General features: G+C 36.3%; 1 protein-coding gene across 3 annotated transcripts in view; it reads left to right on the forward strand.

The window, feature by feature from the left end:
* Positions 1–27,115, forward strand: part of PRSS12 (serine protease 12) — a 70,047-nt gene that overhangs the window by 32,082 nt on the left and 10,850 nt on the right. For 2 of the 3 annotated variants that reach the window (XM_079919965.1, XM_079919966.1), the window contains exons 6-11: positions 941–1,082; positions 4,578–4,774; positions 8,930–9,071; positions 15,721–15,926; positions 19,737–19,815; positions 20,538–20,660. In XM_079919965.1, coding sequence (XP_079776091.1) covers positions 941–1,082; positions 4,578–4,774; positions 8,930–9,071; positions 15,721–15,926; positions 19,737–19,815; positions 20,538–20,660 — 889 coding nt within the window. Of the gene's footprint in view, positions 1–940; positions 1,083–4,577; positions 4,775–8,929; positions 9,072–15,720; positions 15,927–19,736; positions 19,816–20,537; positions 20,661–21,160; positions 22,030–27,115 lie in introns of those variants that run through there. The other variant, XM_079919967.1, reaches the window with a different exon arrangement.

A 27,115-nucleotide genomic window follows, 5' to 3' on the forward strand; every position in this document is an offset into this window, starting at 1 on the left:
CTTCATTCTCTTGACCCTCCATTTTTTCCTCTTTCAAATGAGGATAGTCTTGTAATGTTTCTGAGATGGTCAGATGAGATAATAGGTGTAACAGTGCCTTGCAGACAGTGAAGTTTTACATTTGTAAGTGATTCTGTTGCTAGGAGACCTTCATTTACTTTAAAAGATCCCAGAAAGTCATGAGAAGTATGACTTTTACCCAAGATTATTTATGTTTCATTTGGTGGGGGTGGTGTTTGGATTATTTTGGATGGAAATAGCTTTTTAATATACTTTTTTGGGAATAAGTGTATTGTATTGTGTATCTGCTTAGAAGCTTTTTATGGAATTCTCTGGGAGTTAATTATTCATTGAATTCACAAGGTTCAAATTCAGATTTGTATTATTGATAAAAGAACAAAGGGAAAACATGAACCCCAGTTTTGTAACTTACAAATGCCTAAGGAATAATAAATGCCTTGATATGGTAGATCACTCTTTAACCAGAATAGCTTTTTCTGTCTCCATATTACAATATTTTTTCATTCACAGTTAAATTTTTGAACTATTTCCAAGTTACTATTTTTTTTAACTTTTAAATTTAAATGACTAATACTGCTCATACTTAAGGAGATTGAAGCCATAGGAAATTTCCCAAATATGATTTAATCTGGAAAAATCTAAATAACTACTTTGGAGTTATATCAGAATACGTTTTTCTACTTAGAAATAGGAGTACAAATAAAAAGGAAAGACTATTTTGTTAGGACAGATATGTGTTATGACTTTTACTCCAGAAACAATCCAGTGACCTCAGGTCATTGAGCACAGTTCTAATGGAAGTTTAACGAAAGGCCTAGAGAGAGATCTGAGTAGGGTGATATTTCTCGTGCAATTAAAATGTTGTTCTACCTTTTTTGATAATTATTTGATTAGTCTCTATGTCTCCTTCTTGTCACAGATGGGGTCATCAGACTTGCAGGTGGTAAAGGCAACCATGAGGGTCGCCTGGAGGTGTATTACAGGGGACAGTGGGGCACTGTCTGTGATGACGGCTGGACTGAGCTGAATACATATGTGGTTTGCCGACAGCTGGGATTTAAGTAAGATCCATTGACAGGAGGCAGCTAAATGCCAAGTTATATTTTTAAGAGTCTCATTTTGTAATCCTTACTTGTAATTTCTATAATACTAAAAATATGTGTTCACAATCATTATCTACCTATCTATTCTACCTACCTTCCTACCTACCTTATCTACCTTCTCTATATGGAAATTCAACAACAAAAAAACCAATAACATTTTCTTTGATGATGAATAACCATATCTTGCTGTTTATCTCATTTGCCTTTCCTGCCACCACCCCTCTTCTTTTTGTTATAAATTTATTTATTTATTTGGCTGCATCGGGTCTTCCTTGCTGCACGTGGGCTTTTCTCTAGTTGCAGCGAACAGGGGCTACTCTTTGTTGCGGGGCGTGGGCTTCTCACTGCTGTGGCTTCTCTTGTTGCAGAGCACAGGCTCTAGGCACACGGGCTTCAGTAGTTGTGGCACGCAGGCTTAGTTGCTCCACGGCATGTGGGATCTTCCCGGACCAGGACTCAAACCCGTGTCCCCTGTACTGGCAGGTGGATTCTTAACCACTGCGCCACCAGGGAAGTTCCACCCCTCTTCTTGAATAATGGAGCCATGGATGACTTTTAGGTCTCATTGTGTCTTTTCAAGTAAGACTGTATGCTTTGAATGCTCAGTTTTATTCTGATGCTTCACTACTATTGGATGTTGTTAGTACTGACATCACTGTATCTAAGAAGAAGTATGCAGAGAAGTCCAGTGTCAAATGCTTTGGTATTACATTATTTCCTTTCTCAGAATGTGATGATAATTATCACTTTTATATGAGAAAAACAGCTTTCTTGTCATGAGATGACCTTTAGAATTCACCCTTGACCTCACTCTCTTAAAAACTGAGTATCACACTTTGGGCGATACATTTCATGCCACACACATAATGCATTCCAGAGTAAAGACTTAAGTTGGTTGAAGTAACTGCAAATGATGCCTTTGAGCGAATATCTGAATGAAACCCATGAATGCCCATTCTTTCTTGTTTTCCATATTTCTGTGTCATGCTTGAAGTAATTGTCTCATGCTTGAAAAAATGAGCAAAATTATTTCATTTCAGCTTGAGATAGACCTCATCGAAAATATTTATTAAACCTTAAAAATATGTTTTCATTCAAGCTAGGTATGACCATGTTTAAACGTATATTTTTAAGTTTGTAAAAGTAATATAAAATTTTAGAGAAAGTTTGGAAAATAAAGAAAATAAAAATCTACCCCTTAAAAAAAAAATACCCCTCATTTTTCCATTCTTACACCATCATTATTATAACTTGTGTATATAACTTTATAACAGCTCTAGTAGTAGATATGTAATTTTTCTATTCATGTTTTTTACTTTTATATTATTACACAGTCATAATTTTTAATAACATACTAACTATTGAATGTTCATACTGTCATTTACTTAATATTTAGATTAGTTTAATTTTTCCTGTTATAAATAATGACATCTTGAAGATATAGATGCATGTTATTGACTAACATTTTGAATTTTCATGGGCAGTGCAGTTATTATTATATAATTGTCAGGTCAAGGGGTATGACATGCCAGCCAAATAAATATTGTTGTTTAATTAATAAGAATTACTCAAAAATATCGTTTCATCTGAGCAAACCTCTGTTAGTCTGAGAACTGTATCCTGTTGTCACAAACTTAGAAAGATTCAAAAATACTATTATTTACTATTTTCATATTTTTCCTTATTAATTAAAACAATTGAGTGACTGATTTTTTTTCTATATTTTATTTATTTTGTTTCACAAATACATTCAGTTTTTCTTGCATATACAGAGTATCAGAACTTAATGGTTTTAAAAATGTTCTCAATATTTGTTAAAAGTTCTAAATGTGTTAGAAGGTAGAATAAGCATGTGCTACATTTACATTTTAGTTTATGGAGGAGTTTCTGAAAGAAAATACTCTTGGAATGAGAAAGGGTGAACTCTGGGTTTCTTCATACAAATGAAATCCTAAAGTAAAGTGACCTCCTGCTGTCTGTTATATAGTTGATATGGACAGATGGTAATCACATTGATGCATTTTGTGGAAACATGGTATAAGTTGAAAGTGATAGCAATATGGGATTAGGGATAATTACTTTTCTATCTAAGACTTGATTAGTCAGCACGATAGAAGTCTTAGAATGACTCATTCAAAGTCGCATTGTTTTAATTTATTGAAATGTTTATCTTGTTAAATAAATTTAATAAATAAGTGCATGGTAAAACAATTAGGAAAATTCATGGGGAAACAATTAGGAAAATTCATCTTTCAAACATAAAGATCTCTTCATATTCTTAGTACAGAAATAATAAAAACATTCAGTGGTGGAAGTGACTGACATAAAATTTATGAGTAAAAGTTTAATTATATAGACCGAGAACTGAAAGACACTTCAAATATCTTTTAGCCCAGGAATTTCTGGAGATTTGTTTGTATTCTACAGAACAAAAGAAAACAAAATTGAGGGGAGGATGAATGCAGGTAGAGACTGACTTAGTTACCAATTTTTAATTTTGCAGATCTTTCCTATTTCTATTAATACATTTAGGGTTTTTTGTAGTGCAGTGTTACAAATAAAGTCAATTGAAACACAAATATATTTATAAAAATCTTAAAAATCAGATTTATGTAACCTTATGAAAAGCTAAGAACATTGTCATTAATCTGATTTTGATGGGCTGAAATCCAAGTTTCATCATGGTTTGGAAATGGTGCTTGAGAAATCACTGAACTAATACACACTTTTTATTTTGGAAGAGAGGATACCAAAGAGGCCTGGAGAAGCTAATGAAATCAAATGAGCTTTGATGGCTCTTCAGAGGCTGATATAAGACACACATTCTTACTTTCTGGTCCACTGTGTTATTTCCATGGTCAGGAATTTGAGGTTTATCTCTGTCTGCATTCTCTGTGGTTGGTGGGTTAAATTGTAGACAAAACACAAGAATGGTTGGGAAAAAAGGTTTAATTATCCACTAGTTAAGCAAACATTGTTGGTTAACTAGTGGATTAGTTAACCAACATTGTTAAGATGATCAAAATTTGTGGGCTTCCCTGGTGGCACAGTGGTTGGGAGTCCGCCTGCCGATGCAAGGGACGCGGGTTCGTGCCCCGATCCGGGAAGATCCCACATGCCGCGGAGCGGCTGGGCCCGTGAGCCATGGCCGCTGAGCCTGCGCGTCCGGAGCCTGTGCTCCGCAACGGGGGAGGCCACAGCAGTGAGAGGCCCGCGTACCACACACACACACACACACACACACACACACACAAAAAAAAAAAAAAAAAAATTTGTGATGGAGATTTAGCAGATTTTTTACTGCTCTGAGAACTGAGTTCTCAAGATAGGAGAAAGAACAAATACTTACCCTCTGAAGTCATGCCACTTAATTAGGTTGTTTGTTTTATGTTTTATGGTTCCTTGAAACAAGAGACAAAAGTTCTATGCACAGTGTTTATTTTATTGCCACAGATATGGCAAACAAGCCTCTGCAAACCACTTTGAAGAAAGCACAGGGCCCATATGGTTGGATGATGTCAACTGCTCAGGAAAGGAAACCAGTTTCCTTCAGTGTTCTCGGAGACCCTGGGAAAGGCATGACTGCAGCCATCGGGAAGATGTTGCTGTCTCCTGCTACCCTGGCAGGGATGGACACAGACTGTCTCTGGGTGAGGTCCTGCCACAGCTCTTGAGTATCCGTATTTCAGTAGCCACTACACCTCTATCCACTGGTCTGGAATGTGAAGCATTTCTCATCTTTGTCTATTTTTCTTTTTTTTGTCTGTTTCCCCAAATGCTCTAATTTTTAGTAATTTGCATTCAGAGAAAAATAGTCTTTTGAGTCTTTCCACCAATGTTATAAATTTCTGCTCCTAATTTTTCTTTACCTGTAAGCCTAAATTTCTCATGTGTCTGAAAGATGGATTAAAGAAGTCACGATGTCCATTCCACAACTGATTAGTCACCTATTCTGCTTCTCATTTACCTTGAATTCTAATGAACTATTTGAAAAAGGATTAAAAATAAATCAGAACAAAACAATAGGTCTCTTTCCCACCCTCCATGATTCATTTCTTCTTTAGTCCTGAGGCCTTATCAATCATTGGTTACCAACAAGCCTTTGCTCTGTCCTAACCTAGATCTTTCAAGTTTCTCACTGGGCTCATAGGTGGATTCATTGGAGTAAATAGCCCACCTATCTTTCTAAGATACCCTGTTACTAAAAATCCATTAGTGTCCTTTATTGCTCCCTATTTCCAAATTTCTTCAGACTTACTGTCAGATAAAAGGTACCTAGCTCATCTAACAGTCTTAAATATTTGTAGATGAAGGTCCTTTTGTGAGCAGAGAGCAAATAACTATATATCCTTGACAGACTTAACATCCAACAAGGAGAGCAGAATAAATATGAATGAAAAATATAGAGGGACATATTTAAAAGACATGCCAGGACTCTACCATAGCTCTATTTGTATCTATACGTGTATTTTTTGGTGCATAGATGTTAAAATAACCACAGGTGGTTCTTAAGTTTCACCTCAGGCTTGAATCAGCCCTTTTTGTATCCTCCTGTTTTGAGACTGTGAAGCTGGAATCTTCACATTATAAAATAATGGAACGTGTTGAATCCCACAGTATTAACTGTTTTGTGTACTTAAGTTTGTCAAGGTACGTGGTTGATTCCTCATTGTACTCTATCCTGTGAGATCATAGTGACTCACTGCACTAATCTAGCATTACACCAGGTAGAAATACAGCCTTTTACCCCATCCCTTATGGGTCTTATTTTCAATTTTGTTTCTTTTTGTTTGTTCTCTTCCCTTGCACCTTTCTTCTTATAAAGGATTTATGATCCTCCCAGGATTATGTGATGAATCATTGCATGTGGTTGGGGGAGATAGAGCCTATTTGCTAGAACTGGATCCTCTTAGCCCCAGAGAGCGGGTATTTGGATCATGGAGTGATATGTTCAGGCACATTCCATCAGTGTTCCAGGTGATGAAACACATACAGTTAGGACATCTAATCCTAAAAATTCCCCTAAAAATCTTTAATTTTCCGAGGGTGATAATTATTAATAGAATATGGGATCATTATTATGAATTCTTTGGTCCTAATTTTGGTAATATATCTATTAACCATTCATTTGTTCAAAGGATATTATATCTGAGCCAAATTATCCTTTTGGAATAGAATCAGATTACCATTTATTCATCCAAAGAGATCATTACTTTCCCACTTATCAAAAAGGACTGCATGACAAAAAGAGGAGATCGTGGAATAGTGGTATAAACAACAGCATTTTAAAAACAATTGAGATTTTTTTACTTCCTTGGCACTGTGATAAGAGCTGTTAGACTATTACAGTTTTCAACTATTTGAAGGGTAACTTGTGGACCTTAACTTTAAATGTGAATGAAACTTTTCTCAAAATTAGTAGTAGTTCAATAGACACTTTCTAATTTTGGGTGTGTGGTAGATGGAATGCTCAAAAGCAATATTCTAGGTCAGTAAAAGTAATTTTAGTAAGAATGCAGTTAATGCCTATGTGAATTGGGGGAAATTTGTGGGATGGTCAATATGTAGATTTCTCATTTTAACACTGCTTTAATTCTAAAGTTTAGAGTATTAAATCTTAGCAGAGATTTCTTTCACAGTGAGAGTGTCTCTTACTCAAATAAAGTTTGACTTTTAATTTAATTTATGCTAGATTTTATCTTTTTTCTAGGAAAAATATTATTTTCTTAAGATAATGTATTAAATCAGTGTTACAGGAAAATTGAAATAAAGAAAATTCTACTGTGATCAGAGTTTGAGGTATATAATTAAAGATGCTGTATACCCACAGGACTGTTTAGTTTTCCCAAGCATTTTATATTTATTTAAGATTTTAGAAATAAAACATGTATATTATTATTGCCATAACAGATAGAACTTAAGCGGTAGGGTGGTATTGATAGAATGGCTTCTGTCATTCAGTTTCCCTTCAGGCATTGAAAATCCAATGATTTTATAAAATGGATGGCTAAAATTAGGTTAAGAATACTGTATTATTATTTTTACAAAGTATGCAACTTAGGCTTTAAAAACACTTTATCATTTTCATTTTTATGGTATGTGAAAAGCTGCCCATAAAACAACTAGGGTGGAATGTGGAGGTCTAATTCCATGTACATATGATTTCTTAATTTTGCACCAAAGATCTAAAAAATGTAAAAATTGAAAAATTTAAGAATTTCATCTGTTTAAATTTTTTCATTGAGAATCACTTTTTGGCCTTGCTCCTCTTGCAGAGAATCCCCAAATTTCAGACACAATAATAAGAAATGTTAAGTTTCAAATACACTGTGTTTTGTGACACACCTAAAACACCAAGATTTTCAGCTAATGTAAGCAGTGCATAGAGTAGGCACTTCACAAACATTTGTTGATTTTGACTTTGCTATGTTGATTCTACTGTGGTGCCTGTTCCACGAAGTATGATCAGGGACAGAAATTAGAGAGCCAGCAACTCTGGGGGCAACAAAGAAGAATCAGACGAATCAAAGTAGGATGTGTCCATCTTGCCAACAGTATTTTCCTTCAGTTAACAAATGTTGTCTAGTGATTACATATGTTGGTTTAAACACATATAGAATGATACTCTGTTCATTAGCTGCTTACTTCACCTCCTTGGTTCTGCTAATTTCACTGTGTTTGATGGTATTCCCTAAATCCAGTCAATCTTAAGGGCTCCGAAGCTGGAGACACTTCTAGTAACTAGGTAATCTAAAGTATGTATATTACTGTAATCAAGTATCACATACTGGTGGCTTAAACAACAGATATTTATTGTCTCACACTTCTGGAATCTAGAAGTCCAAAACTGAGGTTGTCCACAGAGGTTGGTTCCTTCTGAGGGCAGGGAGGGAAAGATCTGTTCAAGACCTCTCTCCTTGGCTTACAGGTGGCCATTTTATCCTATGTCTCTTCACTCTGTCTTCCTTCTGTATATTTCTGTGCACAAATTGGATTAGAGCCGCCTCTAATGACTTCACAATTCAACCCCTGGCAGTATGCAAGCCATAGTGAGGGCTTTTGATTAAACAAGACCATATTTATTGGTGTTGATAGAGATATGTGAAAGACTCTATAAACCACTTTATTTGCATAATTTAGATAAATACCAATTTGCTAGAGGTCAGTTTCTCAACTTTTACATCTTAATAATTTTTATGATTTAAGCCCTTCCTTTGGAATCCATAGTAAATAGGAGGGCTGAGATAGAAACTGTCCTTGTGCTTGCCTTTTTTTTTTCTCTTCCATCATTCAAGTTACTCATGCATGCAAAGGTATATCTGAAAATCCTTCCTAAAAATCCTAGCTTTGGAGTATAAATTTCTAGGTGTGTTCATGGATAAGTGAGTAGGTGTAGAACAAAAACAACTCCAAGTTAATGTCTTTTACTAACTAGAAGTTAGTGGTAATAAAATAATCCACGATTTTACAGTGATATATATTCATTTATTCAAGAAACAGCTATTACATGTACTCTATACACTGTAATGCCAAGCACCGCTCCAAGTGTTGGGAATACAAAGTTAGACAGGATCAGCGCTCTGACTTCAAGGCTACAGAAGATATTGCCAAAGTAGATACAGTTTTTTTTAAAAATTGCTATCTCTCCTCTCTCTCTCTTTCTCTCTCTCTCTCTCTCTCTCTCTCTCATTGCCCAGCTGATTTTTAGCTCCTTTTACAAACAAATAGTACTTTATAAAGTCTCTCATGCTTTAGTATCAGTTTGCTTGTTTTGGCTTTTCTAATACTTTTGAATCATGACTTAGGTTTTCCAATCAGACTGATGGATGGAGAAAATAAGAAAGAAGGACGAGTGGAGGTTTTTATAAATGGCCAGTGGGGAACAATTTGTGATGATGGGTGGACTGATAAGGATGCAACTGTGATCTGTCGACAGCTTGGCTACAAGTAAGGAAAACCTAACTCTATTTGGGATGTTCATCTGATGAAAATTTCTGATTTTTTTATCCTTGTTCTTGCCTAAAATTAACTTCTGTGATTCAATTGAAAATACTGGCAGCATGCTTATTTGATTCAGAATTATAAAGAAATACGAAGTAGAGTCTCTTTAAATTTTTCTGTTTTCTCACAAGAAATATACATTATGTTACTTAAGAAATGTAGCTTTTATCTAGTAACAAATAGTCTAATAACTCTTGACTATTCATTCTACTGCTTCTGTCAGCCAAAGGTGTTAACCTTTTCTCTGTGATTTATGTCGTAACACAGTAGCCTTATAAGGGATTCTACTGTTACTGAAATTACGGTTGGTTCTTGATATTTGCAGTAGTTACATTCTTTAAAGTCACTGTGAACATCAAGTTAGAAAATACTGAGCCATTGCTTCTAGAACTGAGGTTGAACCAAGCCATGTTCTGCCTTCTTGTTTTAGCTCTCGTGCTTGCAAACAATTGCCCTTTTTGCAGTCTCCTAGTGCTTTTTTTTTTTTCCATTTCTGTACCTTTTTGTTGATGATTTCCCTGTTTAAAATGGTCCCCAAGAATTTTGCTGAAGTGCTGTCTAACATTCTTGAATGAAGGAATGCTGTGATATGCCTTACAGAGAATATAAGTGTGTTAAATGGGCTTCATTCAGGCATGAGTTATAGCACGAAAAATGTGGCACTAAATGAGGTGAGAAAGGACACTTATTTCCAGTTTGAGAGCTGAACTAGAAAGGCAGTTTATCTCCTTGTGAGACCTCAGCTGGGCAACTCAAATTTTTTGAGACTTTACGCATGTCTGCAAATGACTGTGAAAGGGCTGATTGATTTTGGAGTTGCAAATATATGGAACATGTTACAGTTTAGAGGGTCATGAAATTTAAGCTAATATACATAATTTGCCTCGCTTATATTGGATTACTAATAGTGGTTTGGATTTTAAAATATATCCTTAATTACACATCTCTGTGTATCCTAAATATTGATAAATTTAACTGGTTATTCCTATGCAGAATACATTTTTATTTTTGAAATTATTTCTATTTTGATAAAAGTTCAAGTGTTTTTTTTTTTTTTTTCCCTGAAGTTTTAAGTCAGAGTTTGTTTTTGGTTACTCAGATACTACTTCAATTTACGGTTCAGTTTTGGACCTAGTTGCAATTCCAGTTGTCCTATGGTTAGTGGGTCCATTATTTGTAATATAGATTTTCAGTATTCAAAATTGGTGGTATGTGACATATTTTCAGCTTTCAAAATATGGGGTAATAGAGGAAGGGAGGAAGCATCTACATTAGATGCCTAGATGAATTCAGTCAACAATTTAAGTTTCCTTTGCTCACTACATTTCTAACATTTCGTTTTCCATTTGAAAAAAAATGTATAAATATATATACACACATATATACATTATTGTTCTTACATTACATACCCAGTGAATTTCCTTACCTAAAATCAGCCATTAAATTATATACTGCTTGAGACTGGTTTTTTGGCTTACTTTTATTTTTTTGGTAGAGGTGATCCAAGAAACCTAGTGTTACCTTTGGAAATATGAAGGAAAATATGAAAGAAAAGGTCAAATTTGATCCTTGAATTGTGTGTCTAAGTCATGTTTAAGGAGAAAAAAATTTGTAAGAATATTCATCAATGCATTTTCACTTTGATTTCTTTCTAAATTTTTCATTGCTTTTTACTTATCATTTAGTCCATTTTACATTCAACTCAAATGGTGAATTTAGGTAAGAACAATCTAGATTAAGTGAACAAAGTTTGTAGCAATTTTCAATACTATTTCTGTAACAATTATCAAGAAAAGCATTAAAGGAAGATCATACTTCATAATTGTTTTTAAAATAAAGCCTCTTAACACATATTTCAGTAATTTAATGTAACTGTGACAAATTGGATAGACATCTAGTGCACAAGCTACAATTTGCCATCAAATAGTATTTAAAAGAAAATTGTTTCGATATTTGATCAATCTAAATACACCTGAACTTTTTATAATTTTCCACCAAGGGGAGATGGAATTTCATATAAGAACATATATATAATTGTAAATAGGTATGTGATTAGAACAGGGTTTTTTTTCCCCATGTTACTTCGAATTAATAAAAGTCTTTAATAAAGCAATTTATTTGTAGAAATCAATCCAGAAAACTTTGAAACTGTCAAAAGGCTTGAGTTTTATTAATAAGAATTCCAGAGAACTGTCCCCCAGCCAGCTATATCACACTTGAGGATTAGTCCTTGGAAACACTGAGAATCAAAGTCGCATCAGAAAGCTTTTTCATAATGGGAGAAACAGAAATGAAGTAATAAAAACCAGGAACATGAATGGTAACTAACATAGATATGCTTAGAGTGAACAGAAAGTAAAAGGCACTCTTTAATGATGTATTACATGATGTCTGACAAAGTCTAGCATATGAGCACATTGTTTTTAGAGGGTTGAGAGAGAATGTGTTGCTATCAGTTAGCCTCATTAAGAAAGACTAAATAGCCATGATGGAAATTCCATTCTATCTGAACTTTGTGTGAATCCATTAGCATATATTTCAATATGACATTGTTTTTTTTTTTTTTTTTTTTTTTTTTATTTATTTATTTTATTTTTGGCTGTGTTGGGTCTTCGTTTCTGTGCGAGGGCTTTCTCTAGTTGTGGCAAGCGGGGGCCACTCTTCATCGCGGTGCGCGGGCCTCTCACTATTGCGGCCTCTCTTGTCGCAGAGCACAGGCTCCAGACGCGCAGGCTCAGTAGTTGTGGCTCACGGGCCTAGTTGCTCCGCGGCATGTGGGATCTTCCCAGACCAGGGCTCGAACCCGTGTCCCCTGCATTAGCAGGCAGATTCTCAACCACTGCGCCACCAGGGAAGCCCTATGACATTGTTTTTGAACTGTGTATTTATTAGAGTAGTATCCCTTAAAAGAATTTAAAAAATGATGTACCCCTATTGTCTTAGTAGAGACCTAAAGTTAAGTATATCTAATTTTTATCTTACATTTAAATAGCTGCAAAGGATTTAATTTCTGGCATATTTGTATATGACATTTAAAAATAGAACAGTTACTTCACTCTTAATTATATCCAATAAAATATAAATATAGTGCTTTGATACTCTGTCATTCATTTAAAAAATACATGAGCAAGCTCTTTTTTGACCTTCACAAATTTTACATAGTTCCTTTTTCTCCTTGAAATTGTGGTTTAAGTTGTCTTTCCCCACAGAATCCTAATGTCCTATGTTTTTAAAAATGTGTGTGTATGTGTGTGTGTATGTGTGTGTGTGTGTACACACATGGAGAGAGCGAGAAAGAGAGAAATTAAATTCTTCTAACAAGTTCCTCTCAGGATTTTATGATTTCTAGTACACAACTAATTAAAAACAACAACAAAAATAAAATTTGATAAATAAGTATTAAACATAGGAAAGAAAAGTTGACCAAAGCTTCCATTTCCTAGACTGAGGGGTTGGGTTTTTGGTCCTTGGATAAAATTTATTTTGAATCGTTCTTTTGGCCACTTTAGAGTCTTTTAAATCTTGGAGCAATGCACTGTGATTGGATTTGGGATGAGTGAAAGATATACCTTTGTTTTGTGCAGTGGGAAAAGGGAAATTTTGAAAGAGAAGTTGACCTTGACTTTAGCAAGACCAGTTTTAGGAGAGAATACACGTGGGTTTTGATGATCTGCATATCAGTTCCCATAAAGTCCTTATATCCCTTGGAAAGTCATCACCTAATCCCAGGAGCACTTGATACTCAGTTTAAAGACTAATGAATTAGAGCCTATTGTCTCATTGGAATTCTTAGCTATGAATTACTGCATGCTTGTAGTCCAGTGAGAAGTCTCTATAGGTGACACAGTCCTTAATTATTTTTTAAAAAGTCAAAAAAAATTTATTAGATTTCACTATATCATTGAAAATGTCTTTAATTATGTACTTTCATTAGTTAAAATGTTCTCTAATTCTACTTGTTGATATATCTAAAATGGTGCATTCTCTTTAGTTTGTGCATTGATTGGTAAATTACTAAGGAATCATCCTTTTGTTTTATTTAATGAGTCTAATTTTATTTTCTACATGTTTACTTCCATCTGTCATCTACTTTTATGCTATTTATCATGCTTTATTTTCTGTTCTTTGTGTAATCTTCGGTTGTCTGATTTGCAAACAATCCAATTTTCTTTCTTTCCTTTCTCTAGTTGTCTGGAATTTCAGCATTCTTGTTGTTTTACTAGAAATTTGAAAAAAATTTTAGCAAACATACTGGCATATTTTCTTACCAATTTCAAAAATTATTTGTAACTTCCCCTTCCTGAAATACATTAAGAGATTTAGCATACTGTTATTTACCTTCTATCTCTACTCATCCTCACACCCAAAACTGATGGGAATCATCTGGGATATTAGTTTCAGGATGCTATTAGTTTTTAACTTTCTTCAAAGTATACCTATTTGAATTTTAAGTTGCTCTACATTACGCATGCACATATCAGCAATTATTTCCATTTTTTAAAAAGATTAATAAAATAATTCCTGACAATTCTGATTAAGAAGGAGAGAATACAAGTAAACATTAGAGAAAAGAAAAGGAATATAAGCACAGATACACAGAGGGTTAAAAATTGTAAAATACTATGAACTACTTTTACCTAATGAATTTGCAAATCTAGATGAAATGAACAATTATCTAGGAAACTGTACATTTTCAACAAAAATATAATTATCAAAATTGATACAAGTTTTTTTTTTCACCAACACTCTTTATTGTCCATCTCTTTGACAATGGCCTCCTAGTAGGCATGAGTGGTGTCTCACTGTGGTTTTGATTTGCATTTCCCTGATAATCAGTGATGCTGAGCATCTTTTCATGTGTTTGTTGGACATGAGTATATCTTCTTTGAAGAAATGTCGATTCAGATTCAAAAAAGCGTAACTTTAGAGTTACCTGTTTGATCTTCCATGACTGTAAGCAATTTTAATGGGTTAAATCTTATTTTTATTTGCAATTAATGTCAGAGTAGCAGTTACCAATACAGAAGAAATGATGGGGTATATTTTTGAAATGAGTGTACTGCCAACTACAAGCATGTGAGGCCAGGTCTCATTGATGAAAGAGGATTATTCAAGCAAATTCCTCAGATAATTCATATCAGTAAACTACTTTGCCTGAGTTCCTTGCATAACTATAAGGAAAGTATAATAACCTTATCTTAACTAAGTAGAATATTTTAATGTTAGAGATCTGGTTCATATTGTCACTTTTAATAAGATAGTTTCTTTTGATTTAAAACCTGTCTTTTGCCTGTTTTTCTATTAGGTTGTTGGTTTTTTATTCTATAAATGAAATTTGAGAGTTATTTGTATATTGTATGCTATGTCCCTCTATCAGAGAATGCATCCACCAACATATATATATATATATATTCGTCAACTTTAAAACTTATCTTTTCACTTTCCTGTGGGTGTTTTTTAGTAAAGTGGCATTCTTAATTTAATTTTTGTTGAATTTATCAATCTTTTAATTTAAGGTATACATCTGTGTCTTGTTTAATAAGTCTTTCCCTAACTTGAGGTTATAAGGATAATTTTCCTATAATTCAAACTTTAAAACTTTTCCGTTCTTATGTCACTAATTTAGCAGGAGCTGAGTTTTGAATATGGTGTTAGTTTGAAATATTTCACTAAAAAGATTTTGTATTTGGATATTTAAAAAGAAGTAATATATTATTTAAAAAAACAGAAACCAAAGAAAAGTGACATACCAAATTAAGTCTGCCTTCTAGTCATCATTCCTGGTGTTCTCTTTCTCAGTTAAAAATAGTGCTTTTGTACTTCTAAAGTAGGCTTTAAAAATTCTTAGCTCCCTAGGTAATTATTTAATTCTCGTAATTTTCTTGGAAATACTGTACCAATTTCTTTTTTATTAATTTTTATTTATTTTTGGCTGCGTTGGGTCTTCATTGCTGCATGCGGGCTTTCTCTAGTTGCAGTGAGCGGGGTCTACTCTTCGTTGCGGTGCGCGGGCTTCTCGTTGCGGTGGCTTCTCTTGTGGAGCACAGGCTGTAGGTGCGCAGGCTTCAGTAGTTGTGGCACGCAGGCTCAGGTGTTGTGGCTTGCAGGCTCTAGAGCACAGGCTCAGTAATTGTGGCACACAGGCTTAGTTGCTCCGCGGCATATGGGATCTTCCCAGACCAGGGCTCAAACCCGTGTCGCCTGCATTGGCAGGCGGATTCTTAAGCTCTGCACCACCAGGGAAGTCTTACTATACCAACTTTAAGAGAGTATTATGCTCTGGAAGGGAGTAGAAAATTTTGAGGTGATTTTGTTTCCTGATTAAACTAGAGTTTAAGACTACCATAAATTTTTGACATGCCATTAAATGTGACTTTCTTAGTAGGAGCTAAGATGTAATCAAGAAGTTCTGAGATATGAAAACAAAGAATGTATAGTTATTACGCGCTCAAGCTTTTTTTTTTTTTTGACAGTCATGAAATAAGTGTTTTAATGTATGAGTTAAGAAATATAATTGAATGAGGGTATATGTTGTGATTTATTCAATTGTATGTTTGACTGATTCTCCACATCCTCAAGAATGCTCTGTTTCCAGGGGTCCTGCCAGAGCAAGAACCATGGCTTATTTTGGGGAAGGAAAAGGACCCATCCACGTGGATAATGTGAAGTGCACAGGAAACGAGAGGTCCCTGGCTGACTGTATCAAACAAGATATTGGAAGACACAACTGCCGCCACGGTGAAGATGCAGGAGTTATTTGTGATTATTTTGACAAGAAAGCATCAGGTAACAGTAATAAAGGTACGTAACCTTCTGGGGCCTATACAAGTCAAAGAATACAAAGCCACACTTCATTATTCTAAGCAGTACTTTGATAATGAAACTCCCCTCCATAAGAATATACTCAATCCCTTGTTCCTTCTGCTTGTATTTAGAGGCAGTGGTTCTTGACAAACTTTACTGGATGGGACTCACAAGGGAGAGCAGGGTTCAGGGGCAGGAGTGGATTTACAGGATTTTGTAATCTCTGAGATTGTCCCGTTTTGACATTCTTAGCCATTTCTAACCGTTCCTTCTCTGGATGTAATAAAACTATCAAACTTGCTGGTATTCTTGAAGATTCAGAATTTATATTTGCTTCATAAAAAGAAGAAATGAAAATTTAAAGATGAATCAGAGAAGGGCACTTCTTCCACTCTTATTAATATCTTAAACAGCAAGGATAATTTTTAAAATTAATTGCAAAAAAAAGAAAATTATCTTTTGTAGATTCTACTCTCTGAAATTTAAAAATGTAAGGGGGGACTTCCCTCATGGTGCTGTGGATGGGACTCCGTGCTCCAAATGTGGGGGTCCCGGGTTCAATCCCTGGTCAGTGAACTAGATTCCACATGCATGCTGCAACTAAGCGTTCACATGCCGCAAATAAGGAGCCCGCGAACTGCAGCTGAGGAGCCTGCCTGATGCAATTAGGGAGCCCGTGAGCTGCAACTAAGGAGACCGCCTGCCGCAGCTAAGACACAGCACAACCAAATAAATAAATAAAATTTAAATAAAAATAAAAATGTAAGGAAAATAGAAGTAATCTTCTAGTATAATACAGTAATGGATGTGTCATACATATATAAATAGAAGAGTTCTTAAAAGCTCGGAGTTTAGTTTTTATGAAACAAATACAGCTTTAAATGAATAAGTGGGAAAACTAGCTCTTTTGGAGAAAACTATGGTTATGTTTTATGAAAAGAACAGTCATTTATTTATGTGGATTAAGAATCCATGGTTTGATACTTAAGATTTTCTTAAAATCAAGTGCATCTAGGGCTTCCCTGGTGGCACAGTGGTTGAGAATCTGCCTGCTAATGCAGGGGACACGGGTTTGAACCCTGGTCTGGGAAGATCCCACATGCTGTGGAGCACCTGGGCCCGTGAGCCACAATTACTGAGCCTGCGTGTCTGGAGCCTGTGCTCCGCAACAAGAGAGGCCACGATAGTGAGAGGCCCGCGCACCACGATGAAGAGTGGCCCCCGCTTGCCACAACTAGAGAAAGCCCTCGCACAGAAACGAAGACCCAACACAGCCATACATAAATAAATTAATTAATTAAAAAAAAAATCAAGTGCACCTGTATCTGAGCATTCTCTTTTTCTAACATCTTTTAATAACCATTAAAGACAATGCAATAAATAAATTGGATGTTGTTAATATGATTCTTCACTATCTGAGGGTCTTCTGAGTCTGGAGAAGAATATTTATAACCCTTTGTGCTTTGTTTTATATATATATAATATATATACACACATATATATTACATGACATAAATATGATTTGGTAAGCCAATTTTTCCTAAGTATTGACTATAATTTAATGTATTAAATTCCCTCCAATAATTTAAACTACAGTTACAAAGTGAACATAATTAATTCTTTGGATTATGGAAAATTTCTTAAGCAGCAGAAAAGCATAAAAATTCAGTAATTGTAAAATGTTCTACCATATTTCTATGTAAACCTATTTTAAAATATGAAATACCATATTTATTTCTTCATTATTAATACATTTGTTTTAATGCCTTCCAAAGGTGCAGCACTGCTTATTTTGATACCTTTCCATGGTCTTAATGCTACCATATCTGAAATTAAAAAATTTCATCTTAGGGCTTCCCTGGTGGCACAGTGGTTGAGAGTCCGCCTGCTGATGCAGGGGACACGGATTCGTGCCCCGGTCCGGGAAGATCCCACATGCCGCGGAGCGGCTGGGCCTGTGAGCCATGGCCGCTGAGCCTGCGCGTCCAGAGCCTGTGCTCCACAGCGGGAGAGGCCACAACAGTGAGAGGCCCCCGTAACGCAAAAAAAAAAAAAAAAAAAAAAAAATTTCATCTTAGACCAGCTGGATTACTGAATCTGGTTTATTATTAACCTGTTGACTTTGTGTGGAGGCTCAAGACCCAATAATTTCTATAAGGTGATTCAAACCCAAGCCAGTGGTTATTGGTCATCTGATGGGATCCTTTTATAAATGAATTTCATTTTACTTTATAATTTTTTTATAATAATGGGTTTTATGGCTTTAAATAGATTTTGCTTTCTTGCAATCTTCTTCTTTACTCCAGAATGATGTAAACTTCCAGTTCTGCTTGCTCAGTGTTACATCATTCCTTGTCATGGCATTATATACATTGACCTGACTTGGAACATTACTGGAAACTTCTGTTTTTCTGGTATCTTATAATTTGCAGTGTCATGTAGAGGACTCATAACCTAAGAGATGAGGATTAAGGTTTGACAGCATGTCTCTGAGATCCTTTGACAAATTAATGATCTTGGTACACATTGTTGAACCTCTCTCTCCATGAAGAAATAACTAGTGCTGATTCCATATTGGGCTCCCTTCTACCTGGTTATTATGGGAGAACATTAGCTGACTAGACTTTCATGGTCTTGGCACAATTCATACCCTTCTCTTCTTAAACAGATAGAAAAACAGTATATATCTATACTCTATACACGTGTACTTAACCAAAGAAACAGCGTATCCCCATATAGATTCTCCTACTTTCTAAAATTATTTTTAAAGCTAGTCATAGTTTATTTACTCTTCTTTTATACACCACCTTTTCATATACTTTTAGTTTAACTCTTTTTTTATGCTTTTGACAGAATTCTGTTATCTTGAGAAGTTTGACTATATATATCCTTAAATACAATTTGCCACTTAAATTGGCTTAGTAAATCCTTTCCATATATTAACATGCTATATGAGTAAATGTAAATTTATGTCAGAATTTCATCCTGGGAATGTGCTTTGCTCCTATGAGTTACATTTGTGTATGTGGCTTGGAAGAGCATTGTCTGTGAAAATCAAATAATTCAGAGCATTGTTGCCTTTTGTAGTTTTCTTGTTTAATATTTCTGAACTCCCGAACAATCTCTATAATCAGCAGAGGAAGAGATGTGGGTACCACAAGGATGATGTACTAGACAGGGCCAAATCATTCAGCAGCCTGTGAAACCTCTACAGAGCTGATTGTAGGAAACCTCATAAAGTTCCTTGTCTACTTGTGAAATTATTGTTGCCTTGGTTAAATGAGAAAACAACTTTTAATTTTTATTATAAGATAGAACTTCCCTGGTGGCACAGTGGTTAAGAATCCACCTGCCAATGCAGGGGACACAGGTTCGATCCCTGGTCTGGGAAGATCCCACATGCTGTGGAGCAACTAAGCCCATGTGCCACAACTACTGAGCCCACGAGCCACAACTACTGAAGCCCACGTGCCTAAAGCCCATGCGCCGCAGCAAGAGAAGCCACCGCAATGAGAAGCCTGCACACTGCAACGATAGCCCTTGCTCGCCGCAACTACAGAAAGCCCATGTGCAGCAGTGAAGACCCAATGCAGCCAAAAATAAATAATATATATAAATAAAATAAATTTTTTAAAAAGTTTAATTTTTATTGTAAGAAAAATAGCCTATAATTTGAAGAGAAAAAGCACTTTAAAATAGAGGAAGCATCAGGGGAATGTGTCACTAAGCATCAGGAATGTGTCACTTGTGTCTTTACCCCACTATCAGCAATATGATAGTTTAATTAAAAACCTCTTTCTGCTTCAGAGTCTCTCTTATCTGTTTGTGGTTTGAGATTACTGCACCGTCGGCAGAAGCGGATCATTGGTGGGAAAAATTCTTTAAGGTAAAACGTTCTTCAAATACAGATTACACTGATAATTTCACTGTCCTTTGACTTATATTTACTTTATATAGACCATGTTCTTCAAATCACTATCCCCTGATTTATGAGATAGATGGGTTGCTGAAAAGTTATGTGGCAGAAACAAACTAATTTAACAGGAAATCTGAAAAAAATGTATAACTACAAATTCGTTTAATTTAGAATATATTTGTTTTGGACTTGACTCATTTTAATATAATTTTTTTATTTGTTGAATTTACTAGTGAAAAACCAGTGCTTTGCTTATTAAATACTTCTTCCAGGGAACTCCCTGGCGGTCCAGTGGTTAGGACTCGGTGCTTTCTCTGCCGTGGCCTGGGTTCAATCCCTGGTCGGGGAACTAAGATCCCACAAGCCAAAACAAAAAAAAAACTTCTTCAGGCTGCTTAGGTGAGGGAGAAAATATGCTTCAAATCATGAAATATAAAGAAGACACAGATTGTTTCCAAAAACGTCAGAATTTGGTGGGATGCATACACATGCTATAGGCAAGTCTTCAGGGTGGTCTGCTCAAAGTTGTAGGAATATTCATTCTCAAAGGAGGAAGGGAGTCTACATCCTAGAGTCCCCTTTTTACTTCTTTCCTCCCACCTGCAAGCCTTCTAAGTCCTTGTTTTGCTGGTTGACTGTCCTTGCTTTTCGGCCTTTTATGGGTATTGATGAGTGGCTTACTTTCTTCTTAGGGGTGGTTGGCCTTGGCAAGTGTCCCTCCGGCTCAAGTCATCCCATGGAGATGGCAGACTCCTTTGCGGGGCCACACTCCTGAGTAGCTGCTGGGTCCTCACAGCAGCACACTGCTTCAAGAGGTATGTGTCCACCTTTCCAAACAACTCGGTTTGGCTCTTATTTGCCAGTTCTTCCAATCCCTTCCTGCTCTACAGCGTGATAGAAACTTGGGGTGTCAGAGCCAGGCTGTAGGCCTTCCTTGTCTCTACCAGCGGCACTGTGGAAGTGAGGGGGTAACATCAGGAGCGAACAGAACTCTCAGGAAGCTACTTGCTACCTGGTGTTAAAGCAAACTCTAGAGTTAAGGAGAAGACAAGATCGGTTTTTGAAGGGGAGGCAGCTGTGTTTGTGCTTCCCCCAAGAACATATCTGAGGATGAAATCATATCCCCATATCGCTAGAAGAGACCTAAGATTATTTGATTATGAATGGTAAGGAATAGGGAGTCCAGGTTTAGTGTGTTGATTTGGTGTTTTGATTTGAATTTTAGAACCTTTGGGTCTTCTTGGTGTTCTGTGTCTTTTAGATTTCTCTATTTGTACCTGTCAGGTTGCATCCTGATTATTTCCTTTTGTCCCAGGCATTTTATCAGCCCAATCTGAAGTTTTCCCAGTTCAGAGGGGAAGATATGCAGAGAGATTCAGTGTGCCAGAGTCACACTGCTTATGGTGACAGCACCTGCACTAGAACCTAGTGGTCCTTTCTCCTTGTCCTGTGCTCTTTTGTGGGCCCTGGCTAATGGCCATTTCCTCAGCATAAATTTTAGTATTTAAAAGTGTATATCATTGCTTAGCAAATATTGATAGTTATTGAATCAAGGTGATGAGTACAAGGGGTTTCACTATTCTGTGTACTTAAAAATACTCATAAAATGTTTTAAGTAAAACATGTACCATAGTGTTGAAAAATTGTTACAACCAAAAATTTGTTTTGTATTTTTTCGTATGTGAAAATATATGGCTTCATTGTGTATTTATAATCCATCCATGTAGATTTTAACTGCCATATGAGTGTTAACTCCTATTGTAAGACAAAACCAACCTCAGTTTATTTATTCTCCTACTGGTGGAAGGTTAGGTGGTTTCCATTCTTTCATTATTAAAAAACTATGTTGCATTAGATATCCATTACGTGTCTCATTGGTACAGACATGTGGGAGCATTGTGCTGGATCCTGGAGTATGGGTGCCATTCAATTTTACTAGACACTACCAACTTATGTCCTAAAGTAACTGCATCAGTTTATATCAGAGCAATGTGTAAGTTCCTGTTTCCTCACATCCCTACCCCAACTTGATACCATCAACATTTTCAATTTTTGCCAGTCTTAGAGTTTTCGGATTTCTTCTTAATTCTATTTTCCTGATTAGTGTCTTCCTCTTTCATGAATTATTTGTTCACATCCTTTGCTTATTTTTCTATTCGATTGTCTTTTGTAATTTAAACATATTTTGGGATATATTCTTTGTACAGAATCTTTGTTATTATGTGTTACAAATAACTTTTCTCAATCTGGGGCATGTCCTTTCACTAGTTTAAGGTTTCTTTCTTATGAAGATGTTTTAATTTTAATATATTTAAATGTGTCAATTTTTAAAGTCTTATAAAAGCTTTGTATATCTTATTTTAAAAATTCTTCTTTAGCCCCATATGAAGATGGTAGTTTTTTACAAAAAAAATTTACAATTTTGCTTTTCCTATTTAGATTTTTAATCTGTTTACAGTTTTTTGTGTGTGTGTGTATGGTATATGGTATAAGGAAGGGACCTAATTTTATATTTTCCTTTATGGATAGTTAGTTTTCCCAGTACCTTTTAAAACTAAACATTCCATTCTTTACCAGCTGGTTTATGTCAACTGTGTTGTTTGCCAAGTTCTCATGTATCTTTGTTTCTAGAATCTCTATTCACTTCCTCTTATCTATTTTGATAAATATTATGGAGTAATATTCCATGTTCAAGGTGCTGCAGAAGACACAAATCTGTATTTTACATAGCCTTTGTCATTTCTGCGGTAATAATTGAGTTTGAGAGTTCACCTGTATACCAGTGGGTTTAATATAGTCCTGTGTTACATGAATGGCACAGACAATAAAGATTCATTTATTAACTTAACAAAAAGTTATTGAGCCTGTAATGTTCCCAGGAATGTGCCATGCACTAGAAATATCTTGGAGAATAAGATGGATAGGACCCTTGGTACCATGAGTTTTTAATGCAGCTACAGGAACCCAGAGGAGGGAGACATATGGGATCAAAAAAAAGTTTAGAGCACCATTTTTAAAGTGTGGTCTTTTCACCGCAATATTAGGTATTGGGTTGGCCAAAAAGTTCGTTCGGGTGTTTCTGTAAGATGTTACGGGAAACCCCGAATGAACCTTTTGGCCAACCCAATACATTCAGCTTATTAAAAATCCAGATTTCTGGGCCCCTATCCCAGATCTACTGAATCTTTGGAGCTAAGACCTAGGAGTTTACATTTTTATCAAGCATCTTTGATGATTCTCATGAACGTTAAAGGTTAAGACCCTCTTGCTCCTGGATAGAATAGAATGTGGTCTGGACTTTTGAAGAATGATGATGAGGAAGGATATAATGGAGTTAACAGGATACTTATCCTTGCCCTATTCAACGTATTAATCACTAAACTGAAACGGGACACTGATGATAAATTAATCATATTTTTGATGCCAGGAGATTGGGAGGGACACGTAATATCTTAGAAGATTGGATCCATGGTGGTAAAGAATATTGGTAGGCTGATTCTAATAAAAAAGTAATGTGGAGGGCTTCCCTGGTGGCGCAGTGATTGAGAGTCCGCCTGCCGATGCAGGGGACACGGGTTCGTGCCCCGGTCCGGGAAGATCCCACACGCCGCGGAGCGGCTGGGCCCGTGAGCCATGGCCGCTGAGCCTGCGCGTCCGGAGCCTGTGCTCCGCAACAGGAGAGGCCACAGCAGTGAGAGGCCTGCGTACCGCAAAAAAAAAAAAAATAAATAAAAAAGTAATGTGGAATAAAGAGGAAGTAAAATGCTGCCTTTAGTTCAGGAAACCTGGCTTGAATGCAGCACACGTGAAAAAGACCTTATGGGTTTTAGCATCCTGCAACCTTAATAGAGTCAGTGATGCCATGTGGTTGCCCACAAAGTTAATCAGCCTTGGGCAGCCCTGACAGAACAGCGCCAGCACAACAAGATGCTTGCTCTTCTGTCCTGTGCTCAAGCTGTTGTAGGGGGCAAAAGCACTGTCGCTATCAAACAGAGAGAACTGTGCTCAGTTCCAAGTGCCATCCTCTGGCAAAGTGACATGGTGCACTAAGGAAGGCAAGCAGAAAGGCGAGACTATGTGGAATCAGATTAAATTCATTACCTGTTACTTCAAATACCACAAATGCTAATGAAAGGTAATTTTCATTTTAACATAGGAAAGAGGTCTGTTGTTTCCTTTTTATTTCTTTAACACAAGACAAGGCTGGGATGGGCTGTATGTGGGAGGAGGAGTGAGTTCTGTTATGAAGCCTGTTCAAGCAAAGAGGCTGGATTCGTGTATTGGTAGAGGCTGGAGGTAGATAACATTTCGTGTTGAGAGCACAGTGGTGAGAAAGAAAGCATAAAGCATATTTGAAGGATGCCAGTTATTAGTTAGGATCGTGGATCTGGAATTTGTATAGCGGACTTACAGTAAAGAAGCAGGAAAGGTCTGGAATGCCAGGGTGCTGAATCTGTTTCATTCACTAGGCAGTGGGAAACCACGAAAGGTTTTTGAGGCTTGAAATATGATCAAAGAGGAGTTTTAGGAGATGTATGGGATAGATCTGGGGGCAGGGGGGAAAGCAAAGTTATTAATCTAGGGGTCTGTGAACAGGCTTCAAATTATATGAGAAATATTTGCATACATGCTTCTGTGCCTTTTCCTGGAGAGACTCAAATTGGTCCATGTTACCAAGTGATTAAACCCACTGTGGTAGGAACTGGAGGGAGACTGGTTATAAGGCTATTGTAATAAAGATAGAAGGTAGAAAAGAAAAGGAGGGAGGGAAGGTAGAGACCCTGATAGAAATCAATAGAACTTGGTACTGTGTAACCAGCGACTGGGACCTGGCCATCAAGACCAAGGTTACAGTTCCAGCTCCTCCAGCTGTTAATTGTTTCACTTTGTGGGGATTATTTTAACCTCTGGGAGCCTCAATTTTCTCATCTGTAAAATGAAGGCAGTAACGTTCTACAGTGAGGAACAAATGATCTGCAAAGTATGTGAAAGTATTCTATAAACTGTAAAATTCAAAACGAATGTTGGCTCTTATTATGTTGGGGTTCACAAAAAGGAATCAAAGATTATTATGAGCAAAAGTAGAGAATTCAGGATGATTTTATCCCACTGACTAGAGGAGAAAAACTAGGTAGGGAACTGCAGAGAAACTGGAGAAGCCCATCTTGCGCTTAGAATTTAAGCAAAATAATTCAGTACGTTCAGTTTAGATTTTTCTCCTCTTGTTCAAGACTCCTTCTCTTTCAAGTAAATCTTTCTCTGCTAAAAGTTATAGACTTAGGGGTCCAAGGCTTAAAGTATTAAAGTCAGGAAATTGCCCAAAAATTCCACTTGAGGTTGAAAACTTTGATCTGACCTTTAAGTTCCCTCAAAGGTCTTTTTTTTTTTTAGGTACATGTTTGGGTTTGTTTGTTTACATGTCATTATTCCTCCCTTGACCTGCGCCTTCTAGATTATTGCTTCAAGTCAGTAATGGTCTCATTTGTGTTTATAAACCAAGTGTCTCGTGTATTACTTGGCACATACTAGACCCTCCTAAATGATGGATGCAGGATGAAAGTGGGGCTCGGTTGCCAGGTAGTGGGTATATTTAAGGATGTTGGACTCTTTAGAGGATGGTGGTATTTTAAACCTAGATCAACAGATAACTCCTTCCATACGTCATTCTGAGTTTCTTCCCATTATCTGTGCGGTATAAAAGACAGCTGATTAAAAAACAGAGGAGCAGATTATGATATGCAACTTTTTGATGTGCTTTGGATAGACCGCAAGACTCTTTTAATGTGAGTAGGGAGAAAATTGTTTTGCAAAGGTGTTACAAGTTCATCTGACTTGGTTTGTAATCTTTACTGGATTTCATAGACTTGTTCTGAAGTGCCCAAGGAGGCTACAACTCACATCTTTATTCCAGGAAGTTTATTGACAGCCATAAGGAGAGTTACCAGTGATTAGAACAAACTCCAAATTTTGTCTTCTGGGTTCAGGGACTCTGGATTAAAACAACCCTCCTTTAATCATCAGAAACTCTGAAGTTTGCAAAAAATAGTTTTCCTCTGGAATTGTAGACACTGTACTACAGAAGCAATGTGGTCAGGTTCTGAGAGGTTACCTTTTTTTAGATTTCTTGGGAGTCTAACTTAAGATCCACTGCTAGGGGACCTAGATTTCATACTTTGAAATTATCTCTCTCACCCCCATTTCCTTTCTGTTTGTATCTCTGCTGCTTTAACTACTGGACTTCAATATATAAAATAGCTTCTTGTTCATGGGGCCTCCTTTGGTGCCTAAATCTTGCAGTGATGATGTAGGCCAGTGCTCTTGAATAGCCATTCTGAACAATAGGCACAGATTGCTATCACCTTCTGTGTTACTTTATTCTACGGGATGACAGTTTTTTATGTTTATTTGTTTTGCCCCCACAGAGTAGTCACTCTTTTATGTAATCCTTATATCAGAATAATCTAGGAATGATGGCCTGCGGATGATGAGATCAGAACATAGTTACTCACATCCACCATCCTGTTACACTCATTTCCTATAGAGTTGTCTCTGTAAGATGAGGGTACCTTACTGGAAGGCTGACAGTTCTAGTAATCCAGCTCTACATTCATGGCTTTCACGTATTGTGAGGTGTCCAAAACATTCTTTTATGCCAGCGTTAACAAGGGTAACTGAGGTAGTTGGTGAATCACCATTTAAAGGCCTTCTATCCCATTTTTCACATTTTTCCTAGTGTTAATACAGACTTTGGAATGCAGTATCCCATTGGCAGTGTGAAGCAGAAACTTGGATAAATTAAGTTTTTCTGCAGTTGCCCTATGAATTTTACACAATATAAATTGCTTGCTTTTGCTATTTTCTACTTTTTTTTTTTTTGCCATGCTATGTGGCTTGCAGGATCTTAGTTCCCTGACCAGGGATCGAACCCTTGACCCCTGCAGTGGACGCATGGAGTCCTAACCACTGGACCGCCAGTGAACTCCCACTATTTTCTACTTTAAATCATTACTACAAGTACTGTAAAATGACCCTCTCTCTATGGTGGTATGGCAATATAATTGAGAGAAAAATTCCTGAATGTTAAACTAATTTCTTTTAATTGCTTGTTCTGATAGCAAATGCCACTTTGGAGGAAAGAATGTGCCCAAAACAAGGATTCTTTCATTTCTGTAATTCTTCTGCAAATTTGATTTGATCAAGAATATAGCTTTACCTGATTTTATCTATTTGACTTTTTTGCCTAGAATCACCAAAGAAGCTGGAAATTGTC

The sequence above is a fragment of the Stenella coeruleoalba genome (assembly GCF_951394435.1).
Source record: "Stenella coeruleoalba genome assembly, chromosome: 4".
Lineage (NCBI taxonomy): Eukaryota > Metazoa > Chordata > Mammalia > Artiodactyla > Delphinidae > Stenella > Stenella coeruleoalba.